Source organism: Protomyctophum bolini (genome assembly GCF_963924005.1).
Source record: "Protomyctophum bolini genome assembly, chromosome: 3".
Classification (NCBI taxonomy): Eukaryota; Metazoa; Chordata; class Actinopteri; order Myctophiformes; family Myctophidae; genus Protomyctophum; species Protomyctophum bolini.
Genome location: NC_137864.1, coordinates 37163044 through 37181426, shown reverse-complemented (window position 1 = coordinate 37181426; position 18383 = coordinate 37163044). Strand labels below are relative to the sequence as shown.

Here is an 18383-nt window from a genome sequence, read left to right as displayed (position 1 = left end):
CTAACATTCAGAAACTTGCAGCTGCAGAAAACCCCGAATATTCTCCCCGAAACGTGGAGAATATTCGGCAGAATGTGAAGAAGATTCGCCGCGCGACGACTCTTCTTCAGATTCTGCCGAATATTCTCCACGGTTTGCCGACTTGTCTTGAGAAGTCCGTCCGAGTTCTCAGACAGAACTCGGACCGGAAAGTGACGAAGAGTCGGCGAAAGGGGAAGAAATCTCGGCAAAGATGAAGAAGAGTCGGCGACCCGAGTTCTCCAGTATTCCTCCTGACCACCCCTCACACTGACTGTTGAGCTGCAGTGAACCATTTGATTGGCCAATGGATATGTATTTACTATGTATTACTTGGCTATTGTTCACAATTGCATCTAATAAAAAAAAATATATAGATAAACACATACCGGTAGCTTCGCATAGGAGTGCATAGCACCACTCAATAAATGAAATAAATAATTATATATTCATGTGCCAGCTACCAGCATAGCTGGTAAGTTTCTAAATATAGAAACAATATCAAGGACTAACATTACTTTGCTAAATCAATTCTAACTGCTTTTCTGTTTGCAGATTTGTCCGGTCCAGTTTGCAGGTGTAGCAGAGTGCTAATATCTCCCTTGGCTAAGGAGGGATACTCCTTTGACTGAGTGAAAAGTATCACTGGTTGTGCATTTCCACTGCATTGCACCAGCTCAACTCAACTCAACTCGACTGTACAGTACAAGCTTTTGGTACCAGCCAGGTAATACTTTTTCCATTGCAGGTGTAGCTGGCCACCCAAACCTCTGCATAGCAGCATCACCTGAACTGTCCAAATATTCTGACAAGAGATAAACACTCTCTTTTCTTTACCATCACTTTTCACATGGCCCGGTTGAGTAAGTAACTAAATAATATAAGAAAGGGGTGAATTAATTATTGATAGGTCTGTTGATATTCCTTCCTATCGTCACAATTAGCAGTTTTCCCTCAATCCATACCAGTAATCCATAGTCTGTCACACTCACCTTGAGCAGTTTGTCCTTCTTGCGTCTCCACTCCTCCCACTCGTTGACGATGCGTCCCCAGAGGATCCAGGTGTCCTCCTCCAGGTGGGACAGGTTGGAGGAGGCCGAGGAGCTGGACACCAGAGAGCCGCTGCTGTTTCGCCGCGAGCCGCTCATGGAGCGCAGGGACTTGGAATCTGCCTCCAGCAGCCTGAGTGAGGAGAGACCGAGAGAGCACCCTGTAAGAGGTGATGATGTCCCACTGATTGTAGTCTCACATGGTCAGACCCACCGTCTTTATGTCAACAAGTGTAGTGACGGTTTGTTTCACCAGAGAAAGTCTGGATGGCTTGTAATAATAAAATCACACTTGTGTGAAGTGAGGTGTACATCGGGGGGGACTTGGCTGCTACATGACAAGGTGGTGGCCAAGAATATGGACAGTTGTACTGTTTCTTTCCTTTTTCCATACTGGCTCCTTTCATTCTTCTATTAATTCTCCGGTGCTGTTTCAATTTACTGTTTCTTGTAAAGCTTTTTCCCACATTGCTTGGTTACAGTTGTACTGTTTCTTTCCTTCATACGTTGTCATTTAGTGCCCTAAATAAACATTAAAGTCCATAGACTTGGCTGACAAACGATTCACGCCATAAGTGCTCTAAACATCCCATAGACTTGGCTGCCATATGACGTAATCTTCAAAAGGACAAGCACCCCTCAATTCTCAAAGTCTGTGGTTGGTCTAAGGAGGTCAATTTATAATTCATCTGTCACAAATGCTTATCCACTTTTCACCATTGCCTCAGATGTTACAGTCTAAAGAGACTTTGAAACGGGAAGCGAGGAACGCAGGCGTTGTTGCCTGGATCAACGACAGGTCTCCTCCAGGTCTGCTCAAGAGGGGCGCAACAACGCAAGCGTAAAAACAGTATCCAGGTCTGGTGAGTCACGGTCACGGGAGTGTGCACGAAACGAGCACATGCGCAACAAATTCACGGGACCGCGCTCACGTAAATACGCTTGTGTTGTCACTCCCAGTGCCCCGCGCGAAAACGCAGGTCTTATTGAAAATGAACTATAGGCGCGTTATATCTCTTCACGTTTGAAAGGCCCTTTACAAATAGGCCTATTAGATATTTATCTAATAATCTGGCTACTGTTTCCAATGTGTGTGTCTGATATGGAACAGTGAACCCACTCCTCATTTTACCTCTACTTTTGTTCAGATGGACACAGTTGGGCTCAGCAGGTAGTTACAATAGTAAACACTTGAGGGAGTGACAAATAAGTAGCATGCTATGTACTATGTAGGATATTACCCAAATTACACAGGTTTTAAATCCTATTTATACTAGCAATGGTGTATAATGTCTTACTCTTTTGGCCCACCTCTTCTGACTAAAATGTGGAACCACCACTACTGACTACTTGGATCACATATCCTGGCTGACGGTGCAGCACTGTGTGAGTTCTCTCCTTGCACCTGTGTTACCCACAGTCTAGACCGCTGACACCTGTTTAATGCATCTGGACCACACAGACCCAATTTACTATGCACTGAAACCATAGCCTCACACACATCCATTTCATGTTTATCCCATTATTATTATTATTATTATTATTATTATTATTATTATTATTATTATTATTATCCCAGTGGCTATTTCTTTTGCACCCTCTAAATGGCATAGCAAAATAAAATGTAAATACTTCCACAATCTTAACTGATAATAAAAGTAATTATGTCTATTGCACTTAATATCAGATGCCCCCCCCCCTCCCCCGCTCTCTCTCTCTGTCAAAAAGGGTTTTGCAAGTTCTTAATCTGTGACCTTTGGTCGCAATCACTAATCATAGTAATAATTTCTGGATATGATGCATGCAAGTCCTGGCTGACCTGATCTATTCAATAAAATGTACAGTATGTGTTTGTTAACTGTAACTGCAACCATAAACCAGACATCCTGTGTTTGGTTTAAAGTGCTAGTAGTTCAGGAGTAGTTCACCCAAAAAACATAACATACATTTCAATCAATTGCAATTACACACACACACACACACACACACACACACACACACACACACACACACACACACACACACACACACACACACACACACACACCAAGCCTTGAATTCCTGGAGACAGTGTTTTTCTTTTCTTTGAGTCTCCTTACTCTCCTACCAGATCACAGATCACCTCCGCTCATCACATTATTGGTTTAGGATTGTGACAAAAACAAAACAATCGCCATGAATTCAAGGCTTCATGGGGATAGAAAATAAGTACATTTTTGGGTGAACTACTCTACTTTTGGGTCAGAGCTTAACATCACAGGCTATCACTCAATGACTCTCCCAAGACAATGAGCACTTTTGGGTTTATAGAACCCATCTCAGATGCCAGACTGTCTGTCTGTGCCCATCTCTGTTTATTTAAACCTTCACCACTCTCAGGAAAACAGACCACATTGGTATGCCCAGTCAAGCCCCTGTCTGAGATTTACAACCATGCAAGTCTTTCTCGCCACAGAGAAGCCCCTTTTATCTCAGTTATGTGAACTTGATGTGTATGTTTTAATACTTTTTAATGAAAGTCATGATAGAATTTGATACATTTATCTACTTTTATATGATTTGAGATATGAGTTTGAATACAAACTTTAGTTTTTATTTTCACATGTAATGCTGTTCAATAACAATATGCATGCAGGCTGCCAGGCTCTAATTTGACCTAAATCTAAATTGGCAAAGAAACAAGGTTTCAGTCTGCTCTATTGACTTCCATTCATGACATTTAAGTTAAATATTTCAAAAGGGAGGAAGGAGGAGGCGGAGGCACCCACTTAGAATGTTATCAACTGATAATCACCAGCATGTTCTTATCTGGACCATGCAATGCAGCCAGTATGGACATTTCCACATACTGCCTACCGTGAGTAGGCGACTAGGAAATGCGGAAGTGAAATTACTGGCGCTGAAGCGAAAACCAGGTGAAACTGACTTACATGGCTGGTTAAAACTGACGTTAGGGTTAGATTTAGGCTTACGGTTGACAACGCGACCAACGCCACGTCGACAATGGCTGACAACAACGTCAGTATGTGGAAATGTCCATTCTGGCTGCGTTGCATGCTGTTGATAAGGGCTGATGACGGAGATGAAATCATCTGATAACATCCAAAGCCGCTAGTGGAGGTGCTTATTTGGCCTGCTGGCAGTGTGCACACACAGACCCACCCTCTTATAGACAACTAGGCTCCTGCAGAGCCATGGCCTGTATTTCCACAATACACTGCGTTCCAAAAATGAAATGGGTTTGTAGGTTATGGTTGTAGGAGTCTGTGACAAGCACAATGTGTGTAGTACATTTTGTTTGTGAATTTGTGAATCAGATGTTTTGTGATCATAGATATATTTTATAGTTTTATTGCATCGACTTGTGAGCTTGTAGATCTGCTATTTTCACCACTAGTTTGGGTGCCGACAAATATCTAATTTCTTTTTAGGTCTTGAGCTAAAAGGTTTGGGAACCACAAGATTAGACTGATTAGTCATGCTTTTTAAGTTCAACATATTTTATGCTTCTTATAATCAGGTGCAGAAGTACACAGAAAGGTCAAGCGCTGCCTGCAGATGGCATGAGAGGTTCTCTTTGATGATTGTACACTGGGTGCTCTGTGCATGGCTGGTAATTAAATGAAGGACATAGTTAATGGTTGCTATGTATCCCACAATGTTTTGCCTCAGCTACAAAGCTACTAGGATAATGTCAAGGTCTATTTGACTTTCCCTGCATTGCTTTTTCCGCAATAGCACAATTGTACCTGTTTTTTAGATTGAACTAAGCCTCTAAGCACTAGTATACTATTGAGCTATTTCATTCAACCTGTTTTTCATTGGTGCCATTCAGTGTTAATTTTGTTGAGTATAAGACTAGGACTAAAAGACTAAAAGATCTTTGATATTTTGTTGACTAAAACTAGATTAAGACTAAACAATTTCAGATTACTAAATAGGACTAATAAAAACGAAATGAAGACTAAATCAGAATTTGCTGTCAAAATTAAACAAGATTTTGATATTTACCGTATTCAACTAAGACTAGACGAAGACTAAACAATTTAAAACTAAATGGTGTGTTATTCAAAAGACTGAAGACTACTGTAAATCTAAATTTGCTGTCAAAATTAACACCGGTGCCAATTGCTTAAACCAGAATCAATTGAACAGAATCCTCGCCCGAGCCACACCACAACAGCGGGAGCCCTCACCTGTTCTGCTCCTCCAGTTTGGCCAGCAGCTCCAGTTCATCTGGACTCAGGTTCTCCGAGTCTGCCGGGGAGGCCGCAGGTGCTGAGAGCACTGCATCGTGGGAAGATGAGTCCGGGCTGAGCACGGGGCTACCAATCGAAGGGGGGTCTTGGTCCATGCCGGGGGGTGATGAGGAGGGGCAGCTCAACTGAGCGGGTGGAGCCCTGATAGAATCCTCTCTTTCTGGACTAGCGCTTGGTGTAGACATGGCGATGGCCGCTGGGGAAGAAGGCGTGAAGCACTAGCAGTGTGACGGGAGGTTGCAGGAGGGTCTCCGTCCTAGCCCTAACCCTAACCCCCTCGCCGAGGCTGGCTGTTGCTTGATTAGCAGGCCGCCTTGCTGGCCTTGGAGCCAACAGGATTAGAGCTCCTCAAACCTGTCACAGAGATAAAAAAGTTGATGAAGAGAATTAGATTGACTCAAATCTTGTTATTTTCAGCAAGCAACGCCGTATGGCAACAAATTATAATTTACGCTGGTGGAATCTTTGTTCATAATATAATTCTTAGTGATGTGAAAAATGCCTCATGGACATAAATATATAAGATGTATACCGGTACTTGACAAAAAAGGATTGTCACATACTCTCAAATACTGTACATGTAATGAGTGAATTGTCCAGGAGTTATTCTGGATCTTGCCCTTGCTGCAGGAGTGATTGAAATGATGTATTGTGACTGGCTGGCTACAACAACGGTTTCAAGTGTCAACAGTTTTTCTTCTCTTGCAAATTGAGGCATGTTTTCAAGGCAACAAAGATAATGGCTTTTAATTTAAGATGATGGAAAAAAACAACAACTATAATTACATTTTCGGATAAAGCACAGAAGGTGTGTGTGTGTGTGTGTGTGTGTGTGTGTGTGTGTGTGTGTGTGTGTGTGTGTGTGTGTGTGTGTGTGTGTGTGTGTGTGTGTGTGTGTGCGTGTGTGTGTGTGCGTGCATGTGTGTGTGTGCGTGGTGCATGTGTGTGCATGTTTGTGTGTGTATGTATGTGTGTGAGTGTGCGTGTATTCCGTGTAACACATGAAAACATAGCTTATATTTACGTGGTCTTGAAGAGATAAATAGAGCGAGGGAAGTGCATGTTTGACTAATCACTAAAGGACATGCATGGAAGGACTGTGAGACATTTAAACAGGCTATATGTGTATGGTGTGTCAGCGGGTTCTGCATGCTGCTCAATGTGCAACATTCTACCAGCTAACGCTAGATAGCAAGCTAGGCCTCGAAAGGCAGAGCTTCCCCCAGCTCTCCCCATCGACATGGATAAACAACTCTCCCTCTCCCTTCTTACCTATATCTTCCTCTCTCTCCCTGTGTGTCTCTCTCTTTCTCCATCTTCCTCGCTCTCTCCCTTCATGTCCCATCCCCCAATCTTTCTCCTCCTTACCCCTCTCTCTGGATGGAGGGAGGCAGGGATGGATGGGGGCATCCATCCCTGCCTCCCTCCATCCCCCACCATGCCTCTCTCAGTAGGAAGCCAGTGGCGATACTGTTGCTCTGGGGGAGTTGATGCTGAGCTGAGCCATAATAGTCACTCATGTGTCTGTTTGTCTGCATTATGGATGACAGCTCTGATAATGGGAGGACCCTGTGGAGCGGACTGCTGTACTACACGCACGCACACATGCACGCACGCACGCACACACACAGACAGACAGACATGCACTTACAGAATACTTCAAAGAAAACTTGACAAAGAGGCATAACTTAAAAAATCACTCCCGTGAAGTGAATCATTATACATCATCATACATCATCTCATGAACAACTGAATTTATGTGATTGGTTGTTTAAATTTACGTCATATTTGGTGGACATTTGACCTAATTTCTCCTTTCATTGTCAATGGCAAATATGAGACGTGTGGGGACAAAAGCTATATATAGGAGGTGTGAAGTGAGGGGCGCTCTTATCATCATACATCATTGTACATCACATTCCGTGCTCAGCCAATCAAATCATGACAAATGTCATTTCAGGCACTTTTAGTGACTTTTCTGCCCTCACTTTTATCACTTTTATAAATATGTTTGCTCAGCCAATCAAATCATCGCTATGGGGTACTGATCAGCCAATCATAAGCCCGGAAAGCTGGGCATAGGGCGCCCCTCAAAACAAAAGAGGAACTGAAGAAGAGTTCAGGCTCTTTCTGATGCATGATCTTTCTGATGTTTTTGGAAAGGGAGGTGAATTGGCATCATTCAGAACTTGTGATGTGCAGTCTCAGAACTTTTTCTCAGAGCTCCTGCACCCAAGTTCTAGATGACCTGACTGTCCGACCTAGTTCGGAAACCACGTCCGAAACAGTATTTTTATTCCTGACGTCGAAAGGAGCATGCATGTATTAGCATGACTGAGACAGTGAGAGAGGCAGAGAGAATAGAAGAGAATAGAGTGAGAATAGGTGAGGTGAGCAGAGAAAAAGGAGACAGAGGGCAGAGAGAGAGAGAGAGAGAGAGCTAGAGAGAGAGGGATAGGGCCTGAAACCAGTATGAATGGGGATGACACTGGAGAAGGCACAACACAAGCGCTGCATTCATACACAGAAACCAGCCCAATCAAAAGAACCATTAAGATGTCCATGAGACCAAACACTTGGTCAAATCAGCCAATCAGAAGCACTGTCGTCACCGCATTGTCACGCCCATGCCTCACACACTAGTATTGACACACTAGTATTGACTTCCAATATAATAATATGCAGATGGTGCAAACTGAAATGTCTACAGTAATCTAGGATCATAAATAAACCAAGAAAAGATCAGTGAACAGACTGATTTCATTATAATGAAAAGATTACACATACAAACTATCGGATACCAGGTCATCAAATGAACCTGGCATCTGTCTAAATAACATGCTATCTAAATTACAGAGGTGGCACAGGTTACAACATACAAGTAAGGAGAAGACGGATAAAAAAGTACTGTAGAAGAAACAAGGCAGAAGGAAAAGCAAGGTGTATCAAGAAACAACAATAATAATAATAAAAATAAAAAGGAGGTTTTCAAGTATTCAATCACACTCACACACCAATGCAGGCACACACGCACACACACACATCATCATCATCATTTTTTGACCGCGGTCGAGATCATGGATTTCACAATGCCATGCCAGACTTCCCGGTCCTTCATTGCCATCCCTAGTTCCTGCTTACTGATGCATGTGTCCCTAGTGATGACATCAGGCAATGACAGTTTTCTACCTCTGGCCTGCTTTGAGGCAGGACTCCAGAGAAGAAGGGAAGATATAACCTCATTGTCAGCTCTGTAGCCGTGGCCGGCAAACTGTGTTCTTCTTGATCGGACTAGTGAAGAAACACGGGGAAGGTTGCCGTATATTAGATTAGTCGATGGGTGGCTCTTCCAAGACAGATTTTGTGCTCTCATTAGACAGCGGGTGTAAGTGCCATCCAACCGTTTCTCTAGTCCATGTCTCGGAGCCATAGAGTAGAATCGGCTCAACGGTCCTCCTAAATATTTTTATTTTACTTTTAACATCTTACTAAGCTGGGATGACCAGATCTTATGTATGTCATTGCAGGCTGACCAGGCCATACCCTTCCTAGTTTGAAAGTACTTTTGGGAAGAAGATATATATGAACCCAAATACTTGTAGTCATCAACCTGTTTCAGAGGAGTGTTGTTATGTGTTTTTATAATGTGGTTATTGTTGGATTTGCATATATTTACGTATTCAGTTTTCTTCTCATTGAGATAAAGACCAACACAGTTGGAGGCCTGCTCAAGAGACTGAAGGAGAGCCTGAGCGTATTCCAATGATTGACTGATAAGTGCGATCTCATCAGCAAAGTCAGTGTCAGTTAGGTATTTAGCAGGATGAGGAGAGCTTCTCCTAGGGTTTAGTTGGTAGCCCTTATCTCACACACACACACACACACACACACACACACACACACACACACACACACACACACACACACACACACACACACACACACACACACACACACACACACACACACACACACACACACACACACACACACACACACACACACACACACACACACACACACACACACACAGAAAGTCAGGTATATGACCATAGAATTGTGACCATAACATTGTGACAGGTATATGAACCTTATCAGTTGAATTGAGTCTTGCAAAGAAGCTTCTTATCTGTACAGTGGTCTAAAATACTAACTTGTAGATTTTTTTTGGCAAAGGGATTTGGTGTAGAGGGAAAAAGAGCACATCAAGTACAGAGCCCACTCAGGTCAACTTTACCCAGTATAGAGGATTTAAATGATAAATACAAAAGCATGGGTCCTGATGTCATTTAAGAGAACAAGTGCAATGTCACTGAATGCAGGCCAGGCTCCAAAAAGGTGAGTCATGATAATGGTTCTTCCACTCAGTCAGAACATTTACTTAATCGTATACGAGTGAAGTCCTCGCTCAAAGGACAATGTCATATGTTTTCAAGTTATCACATACGTCATGTTATCAAAATGTGATATGGGGGAGAGAGAAATGCAGCCTGCCCTTTCCCAGAGGGGGCACAACATGGTTGCTTCATTATGAAGTTATGAAGCCATTGTGTCTGTCTCCATTTTGCTTTAGAACATAATGCAGCATACTACATGACGTGAAATGGATTTGAGTGTGTCCTTAGTTGTGAAAAGTGTCCAATTCACCTTAAGTACAGTGAGTCACAACATCTGTGGCTATTACCACGCTGTGTGCATATTCTGGTCTCTTCTAAACCGGTATGGATTGTAAAACAGTTATTGCATTGTGCAGCAGCTTTGCCCAAGTGCATCCAAGCTCTCACTGTCCACAAGAACAGACAGTACTATTGTACCCTCTGAATATCCCCTCCCCCCACAAGAAAAACACTCAGTCCACATAAACATTACCAACACCCGTTCCCTCATGGTATGCATGCCATGCTCCTTCTTGAGTATACACGCAGAAAGTGTGTTTTATTTACAAAATACGATTAACTAGAAGTTATATCATTCATGTTCCCCAGCAGGGCGGGCCTATTCATTATTAGGTCAGAGCACTGAACCAAAAGCCAAGTCATTTTCCATCCTCAAAACTTGCCAACTCATGCCGAGCCATGAGGCCCATAGTGCAGCTAGGGGCCTATAGTGTTTATGTAGCGTAAGGCAGGTTGATGTACAATTACACCCGCTGGACATGATGCTAATATGTCGCAGGGATGCTGGGATGCAGGGATGCTGAGTGCCAAGCAGGGAGGCATTGTGCGCCTAGAGTCTTTGGTATGACCCAGCTGGGGATCAAATCCCGACCTCCTAATCGCAGGGCAGACACTCTCCCCACTCTCTCTCCCTATCTCCCCATATCCTTTGATTTTACAGGCTTTAACAAACCTGTAAAATCAAAAGAGAGGGGGGGAAAGGGGTACTAAAACATTCGTTTTTTTTGAGGCCCTCCTATGTCCAGCTTTTAGTGTATGTGCAAAAACAAACTTTGTCCTACACAAACATTGCCTAACAAAACTTGATGGTGAGGACTGAGGACGCAAATTCTGATTGACCGGAATGAGATGATATATGATAATGTACGATGATAAGAGCGCCCCTCACTTCACACAGGTGTGATTTTTAATTATACATCTGGGAAAATTTAAATGAATACCAGGTGTAAGCTATTATTTATTTCCAACTCCATACATACACAATTTGTGTCTTGCCCTTATTAGAGCATTCCACCACTGACATCAAGGGCAACTCCTCTGGCTTCCCTGTTGCAACTCATGATCTCATGACTGTCTGTCTGTGGCTGTGCATTAACACATATGAACTGTCTGGGATTAGTGGGCTATCATTGCTTAATTCACCACCTTGAGAATGCATTTTCCTGATGCTTTAGATACTTTTTGAGGGGCGCAAGCCCCTCCAATGCATGGCTTTTGAAATTACGTCATATAGCTAAGTCTATTGACTTTATTGTTTGTATAGAGCACTTAAAACAAAATTGCCAGCCAAGTCTATGGACTTTAAATGTTTGTTTATGGTACTAAATGACGACGTGAGATGTCATGTAACCAGTATAAATAGTTATTTTATTTTATTTACAATAACACTGCATTCATGTCTTGCAATGTATATAGTGGCAGTGAGTCTGAAATCATGTGGCAGCCACAGTGGGCGTCCCTCACTTCACATGAGTCGAGTGTGATTATATTTTATCCCTGGAGGCAATCTGTAAAACCAACAACAACCACCAGAAGATGATGGGACGTGATATGACAAGCAAGCAAGCTATTCATGCATGCAGTGTGCCACCCATGATACATTATAGCCCTTTGTGATGTCTTGACATTTACACAAATGTAGGCTATGCAGGCTGAAAGCTGACCTCCAAGAGGTTACGCAACAGTTTGTCAGAGTCATACTTTGTTGAACGTGACAAGGCACAAATAACTCTGTGGTTTATGTTCATCTATCTTTGCGATGGGAACAGTTGCCCATTAACTCTGAGAGGTCTGTGAGAATGTTGGGCCTGCAAGTTAGCCCATGTTGTCATTATAGCTACTACGGTCCATCTGTTTTCCAAACAGCCTACCTCTACTAAGCGATTTGTATGCAATATTATAATTTAATTGGCGGATCTCTGTTCGCTAATGCAGCGGATGTTTTCTGAGACATATCCAATGAGAATGTTCCCAGTCACTAAGCCTGAATGAGGAGGAGATGCATTTAGGGCAATTGGAATGGCATTGACGACAAATGTTCCCCAGATGGTCCTGGACGGTTCCCTGAATGAACCATATGAACTGTGTATAATATGACTAAGACTTTCCTGTTCTTAATTTAGGTGCAAATCCTTCAGCAGATGATTTGCTGCCCCTCTAACTGGAAACTGTCTTGAAATAGAGTTCTTCCATGGTGTTTTGAAACACACATCCAAAACCCATTGCCTTATGGCCTATATACGCTTTGTTGTATGACGAATAGCAAAAATAGACGATATATAATCTCACAACGCATCACATCACCACACATTGTGAGCTTGTAGATCTGCAATTATTTTATTTTTTTTCCAGTTTTTGAAACTTTTCACCCAACATGCCAAAGAAAAGGCAGTAAGGGCGAGACCACTGAATGTGTAGCCACAGAAATGGACAGAAGGAATCCTGGCAGATCAGAGTATACCAGTAAAATATATTACACAATACAGTACAGAACAATGATACACATTAATCACTCTCTAATCTCTCAATAGGATTACATCACAGTGCTGGTGAGAATAACTTGCTAGTAGTTATTTACAGCATCATCATCATCATCACTGCTCCACAGGCACTTAATGTAATATCTGAATCACATTTTCCGTACCCATAATATCATCTTGACATTTCATACAGAATCAAGATATGCGTCAACCTGCTATGAACACTGAATAGTGGTTCTATGTTTTCTTAATGAATAAAATGTCCAATCTGTATGGTAGAGTACTAGAGTATGTTACTTATACAATCTGACACGAATTTTGACCTGATGGTCAAGATTCAATTTATCCTCTGAGCAAGCTCTATTAGCTCAATTTCAGGACTTGAGCGAAACTTGGTTCAAAAGAGGAAAGTTACATAGTGCTTTAAATTATGTAATCACTTGCAGTTATAATAATAATATAATAATTATAAATTTAATTTAATTTAATTGTTTCATTAATTCAAGGTCTATTGAGATTAGCTGGACACACACACACACACACACACACACACACACACACACACACACACACACACACACACACACACACACACACACACACACACACACACACACACACACACACACACACACACACACAGACAGACAGACGTGCAAAACATATTCTCCCCATGTCTTCGGCTGGTGGAGAGTCATTTACAAAGATATTTTGATAAAACACGTTTTAATTTGGAATAAATTAAGCCGAAAAGGGGAAGCTGATATGTGACTCTAAATCGGGGGTGCCCACACCTTTTAGACTTGAGAGCTACTTTCAAAATGACAAGATACCCAACAAAAAAAATACTATCCAATTGCTGAAAATAGTTAAACAATTCCCCCGTGAGGCGGCTTTGGAATAGCGGTAGCTCTGGTCCATTGCTCTAATGCCGTTGCATTTAGAGCTATTTTACTTTTTGGCCAAAAAGTACTATGTAATGGTGAGTAGCAAAAACGTTCTTTTTATTTACACTAAATATGAGAGGCTGGTCTGCATTTATGCGAGCCCCGGAAGTCATCGGTAACATAGCTCTAAATGCAACGGCATTAGAGCAATGGACCAGAGCTAGAATAGCGGCAACGCACTTGGAATGGGAAATACAGGGGGGAAATGGTTAATTGGTAGGGTTTTCTTGTACAGTATAACTTTGCAATGCTACTGACATTTGTGATACAATACCAGAAAACAAAGTATTGTATTGTGGGTTTCAGCTGACCGTTTTGATGACAATCAATCAAGTCACCTTAGTTTCAGTAGTTTGTACTTTGTGATCTACTGGTAGATCATGATCTACCTTTTGGGCACCCCTGCTCTAAATCAACACTACCCCTTTTATGCATGGTGGCAATGTTATGGTCAGTTACAGACTGATTACTAATACTCCCATAATTCTGCAATACCTTTGACATTGGTGAAGTAGTGCAGGCGACAGCATGTTACCAGATAATTGTTTGAGGGAGTCAGTGTTCATTAAACCTGATATCACAACAGGCACGTCAGGCCTCAATGGCTTTCACAAACGGTTTTCAAATCTGCCTTGGTATAGCCAATCTACAAGGCAAACTCAACACAATGCCTGCATAGATCTGCAATTTCTGCCAAGTGTTCATTCATTTTGGCTGATTGTTCGCCTAACATGCTCAGAATAGGGATGGTAGGGTTCATGTGGTTAATCATAATCCTGATTCCTGAAGAGACAGTCTCCATGCACACCTCATCGTAAATCATTCATAATTACAAAGCTTACAATACCCCAACAATGCTTGTACTTTTTTCCATGGATGTACAAAGTCTAAAGTTGTTTAGTATGTGAAATAAATGCAGATCAAATGACCTCTGAAAATAGTGCATGTGCATCTAGGTCTCTAGGAGCATCGGTGTATGATTGTGTGTGAATGGGTGCACAATCATTGTAAAGCGCCTTTCATAAAGGCACTATAAATGCAGTATGCACCATTTACTATTTGAGGGTGACACTTATAATAAGTTAATAACCCTCTGTTGTTCACAAACAGATTATTAAAGGCATCCTAGAAACGTTCAGGGCAACAGTGATAACAAACTAATAAACAACCAGTAGACTATATATAGCCAACAGCCCAGTGTGCCAAACCACAACAAACCTGAACATGCAACAGTGATACTACAGAACAAGAATGACGCTGCAAGTGAGAGCCCTGCTCCTACAACTCTGTCCTTTCTGAGATAGTCAGTAGTTTCAGTTGGAGAAACTGACACAGTCATGCACATCATACATGGGCATATCTGTTCTCACTCTCACACACACACACACACACACACACACACACACACACACACACACACACACACACACACACACACACACACAGTTTGTCTTGACATTTTGTCCAGGGCCTATTAGCTTACATCTCACTCACACATGCTTTCCAGTGCATAACAACAACAAGGCTGCCGTGATGTGTGTCACCTGGTGTGTGTGTACTGTGTGTGTGTGTGTGTGTGTGTGTGTGTGTGTGTGTGTGTGAGTGAGTGAGTGAGTGAGTGAGTGAGTGAGTGAGTGAGTGAGTGAGTGAGTGAGTGAGTGAGTGAGAGAGAGAGAGAGAGAGAGTGTGTAATATACACAGCCTATAGGAAGACTCCATTGATCCGGTATGATGCGGCGCTTCCAAAACATGATCATTGTGATTGATTTCCTTAACCCATTAAAGACCTGAGACAATTCTACGAATGACTTTGAAGTTCAAAATACATAGTTCTAATATAGTGAGTGAATTTTAATGGTGTCTGAAATGAACCTTTCAATCTATCTCACCCAATGATATCATCAACCACCACTCAGCAGTCAGCACTAAATGTTGGTCATGGGGCCTTTCATTGTAGTCAGATAAGGGTCAGATAAGAGTCAGACAATGAATTGCTTTAATACTAACTTCCTTAAAGATGATGCTTGCTTGGGGCACATTACATCTCCCACCTTGACTACTGTATTCAGCAATTTACTAAACCCAAATGCTAGAGTGGAATCCATTGATTGATTGATTGATTAATTGATTGATTGAAGTATTTATTAACAGTTTGCAGAATGAATTGCATCCAGCTCACTGATGTGCTATCAAAACCAATTGCTTTTAGCTTGTTAACCAGTATGGAGTGGTTCACAGTGTCAAAATCCTTTTGGATGTCCAGCATGACCATGCCGCAGTATTTGTCAGCATCCACCTCGTGTTTGATGTGGTCACTCAAATAAAGGAGGCATGTGTCAGTGGAGTTCTGGAGCCGAATTGGAATTCGTTTTTTTTGTGACAAGATAATTTCAACCTGTTCATAGACATTTTTTTCCATCACTTTCGAGATGGAGCTATAAGAATATAAATAGGGCGGTAGTTTAGTTAGTAGTCTTAAGTTTCACTAATAGTGAAGAATTATGGCTCTGGCTGGCTTAAATAATAATATTGGAGAAGGAGATTAACCAATGTTGCTGAGAGGGCCAAAATAAGGGGGCACACAAAATGACAATAAGATTATACATGCAACCTACGCCTACACAATATAGGCTACACACACACACACACACACACACACACACACACACACACACACACACACACACATACAGTACAGTACAGTGTATGATAAACACATTCACATAATCACATTGCCCTAGTGTAGTGTGTATAAGGCCAAAATGCTGATGCATGTGTAGTCTGTCCTGAACAACAGGCCTACAGTCTGTAGGCCTGTTGTTCTACAGACGCTGCAGTCATTGAGGCAGGGATGGCTTTAACAACAATGACATCCCTAGTTTACACTACAGCCCCGGCCTAGTAAACATGTCCCAGACGGCTGCTTTTCACAACGTGATTGTGTGTAACATTTAAACGAGGCCGTCGTTTGAACAGCACTGAACTGCATCATTGCTTCAGAGAATGAGATATGTATGGATATTGTCGCGCCGTGTCTCTCGTGGCATGCTACAGCATCGAAGACCAGTGGAATTTTACATGGGCTAATGTGACAGTCGGCTGAAGCCGCTATCGCTGATACTGGGATTTCGCTGTATATTATTAAATAAAAGGGATCAGTGTTGGTGCGTGCTTTTATATAGCTTTATGCATGTGGGCCTTTTTTGTTCTTCCGTTGTATTATAACACTCAATTTATATACCCCGTCGTACGACGGTGTCGTTCGCCCAAAATAGCGGATCTATAAGCTCACACCGCGTCCCCATCGCGACGCGTTGTGAGCTTCTAGATCGGCGAGCGACGCCGCGGTACGGCGAAGTATGACGACACACAGGTCTGCAAGTCTGCATAGATACCCCGGAGAAGAAATTCCAACTAAAACATTCACAGCAACGATATGTCCGTGGAAATAAAAAAGAAACCTCAAATTGCAACACTTACCTGCAGCCATTCCCTTTCCATATTAAAGTCGTTACTCCCGGGCCGGTTACCCATGAACGAATGCCGAAGGTGCTGGTTATTATCAGCTAATAGTAAGACTAACACCAATCTTAATAGACTCTATAGCAGCCCTTCATGCCGCACGCACGCACACACACACACATCACACACACACACCGACCGGATGATACTATTACAACGTCCAGCGCAGCAGCAGACATCTGTTCTGTTCTGTTGGACTGGATGGAACAGCTGTCCGCGCGTGGAGCTCAATCAATGTATGCAGATATTTGTACAGATGTTTCCTGAATATCATGATAGCCGCAAGACGGTTAAAAAGTCATCCAGTTTATATATAGAAGGCAGTATCAATCATTAATAGAACATCACACAGAATGGCGTTTTTTGGTCGTCTCTTCATTACGAGGTGGGGCTCACCAATCACGTTGCGAGGTTGGACACGATTGGCACGTCAGTAACCAATGGCTTGCCCTAAATGCACTGACCGCTTATAGCGACAACAATATGGACCAATGACTGCTCAGCTTTATTCTGCTAGAAGGCGGGACTCACAGGTGTCATACAGCGGTGTATTCTTGTCAATTTGTATAGCAACAAAATAATAACATAAAGCTAAGAATGTCCCAGAAAAAGAAAAAAAAAGTCATTGCATGGCTAAAATAAAATATGTATATCATACTCATTTACTACTCATACTCATATCATACTCATTTGTTTGTGTCTTGTTGCTGACATTCTAAGGTTTTATTTCTGTTTTTGTTTAAGAAGCTTTAAGAACATCAGTGTTGATATACCACGCAATATAGCCTACGCGGTATTAGCCTAATTCAGTGCATAGGTAGCCAGCCCATAGCTTAATGGCTATATTTGATATAGAAACAAATTACACTCTTTTTGAGTTCACTCTTCTTTAGAGACAGGTTTTCACAGAATCTGGACGCCGACTTGGAAAGTATCTATCAGAATCGTTTTATTAGACAAGACAAGACAAGCCTATATCTGCACCAAGTCCATGCGTTCCACACACCCACAGGGAGTGTAGTGCAGTGCCCGGTGTCGGACCCACGGTTGTCCAGAACCGCCACAAAAGGCCTATGCCCAGGCCACGGCTGACATCACAAGGCATATGCCTGGACCAGAAACCATATTTGGGCATGCCTGACAAAGAACTCCATATATGGGCATAAAAGGGGATATTGCTGAGATCACGATGACATCACGATGACATGACCAGCTCAACAGAATGATAAATTGGACAAGTACCGTGAGGGAAAGTTTAAAAAGAAGTTGGAAGAGAGAGTTCAACAGGACGTGGAACCATTAAGAGGTAAACTGGGGTCCACGCAGTCTGCCTGGAGGACTCAACCCGGCAGGCAGGTAAGAAGGCGCACTAGGTGGTCCCCGGAGCTCCGTGCCTGGGCACGCACGCAGGGCCCCTGCCCTGCAGGCTCCC

General features: G+C 42.4%; 1 protein-coding gene across 2 annotated transcripts in view; it reads right to left on the bottom strand.

Annotated features, from left to right (window-relative positions):
* The window catches only part of evi5l (ecotropic viral integration site 5 like), a 40467-nt gene extending 23421 nt beyond the window's left edge, over positions 1-17046 (bottom strand). For both annotated transcript variants that reach the window (XM_080760565.1, XM_080760566.1), the window contains exons 1-3: positions 16910-17046; positions 5264-5680; positions 1011-1200 (exon numbers count right to left, since the gene is read on the bottom strand). In XM_080760565.1, coding sequence (XP_080616691.1) covers positions 1011-1200; positions 5264-5511 — 438 coding nt within the window. In that variant the 5' untranslated portion in view covers positions 5512-5680; positions 16910-17046. The remainder of the gene's footprint in view (positions 1-1010; positions 1201-5263; positions 5681-16909) is intronic.
* Between the last annotated feature and the right edge of the window lie 1337 nt (positions 17047-18383).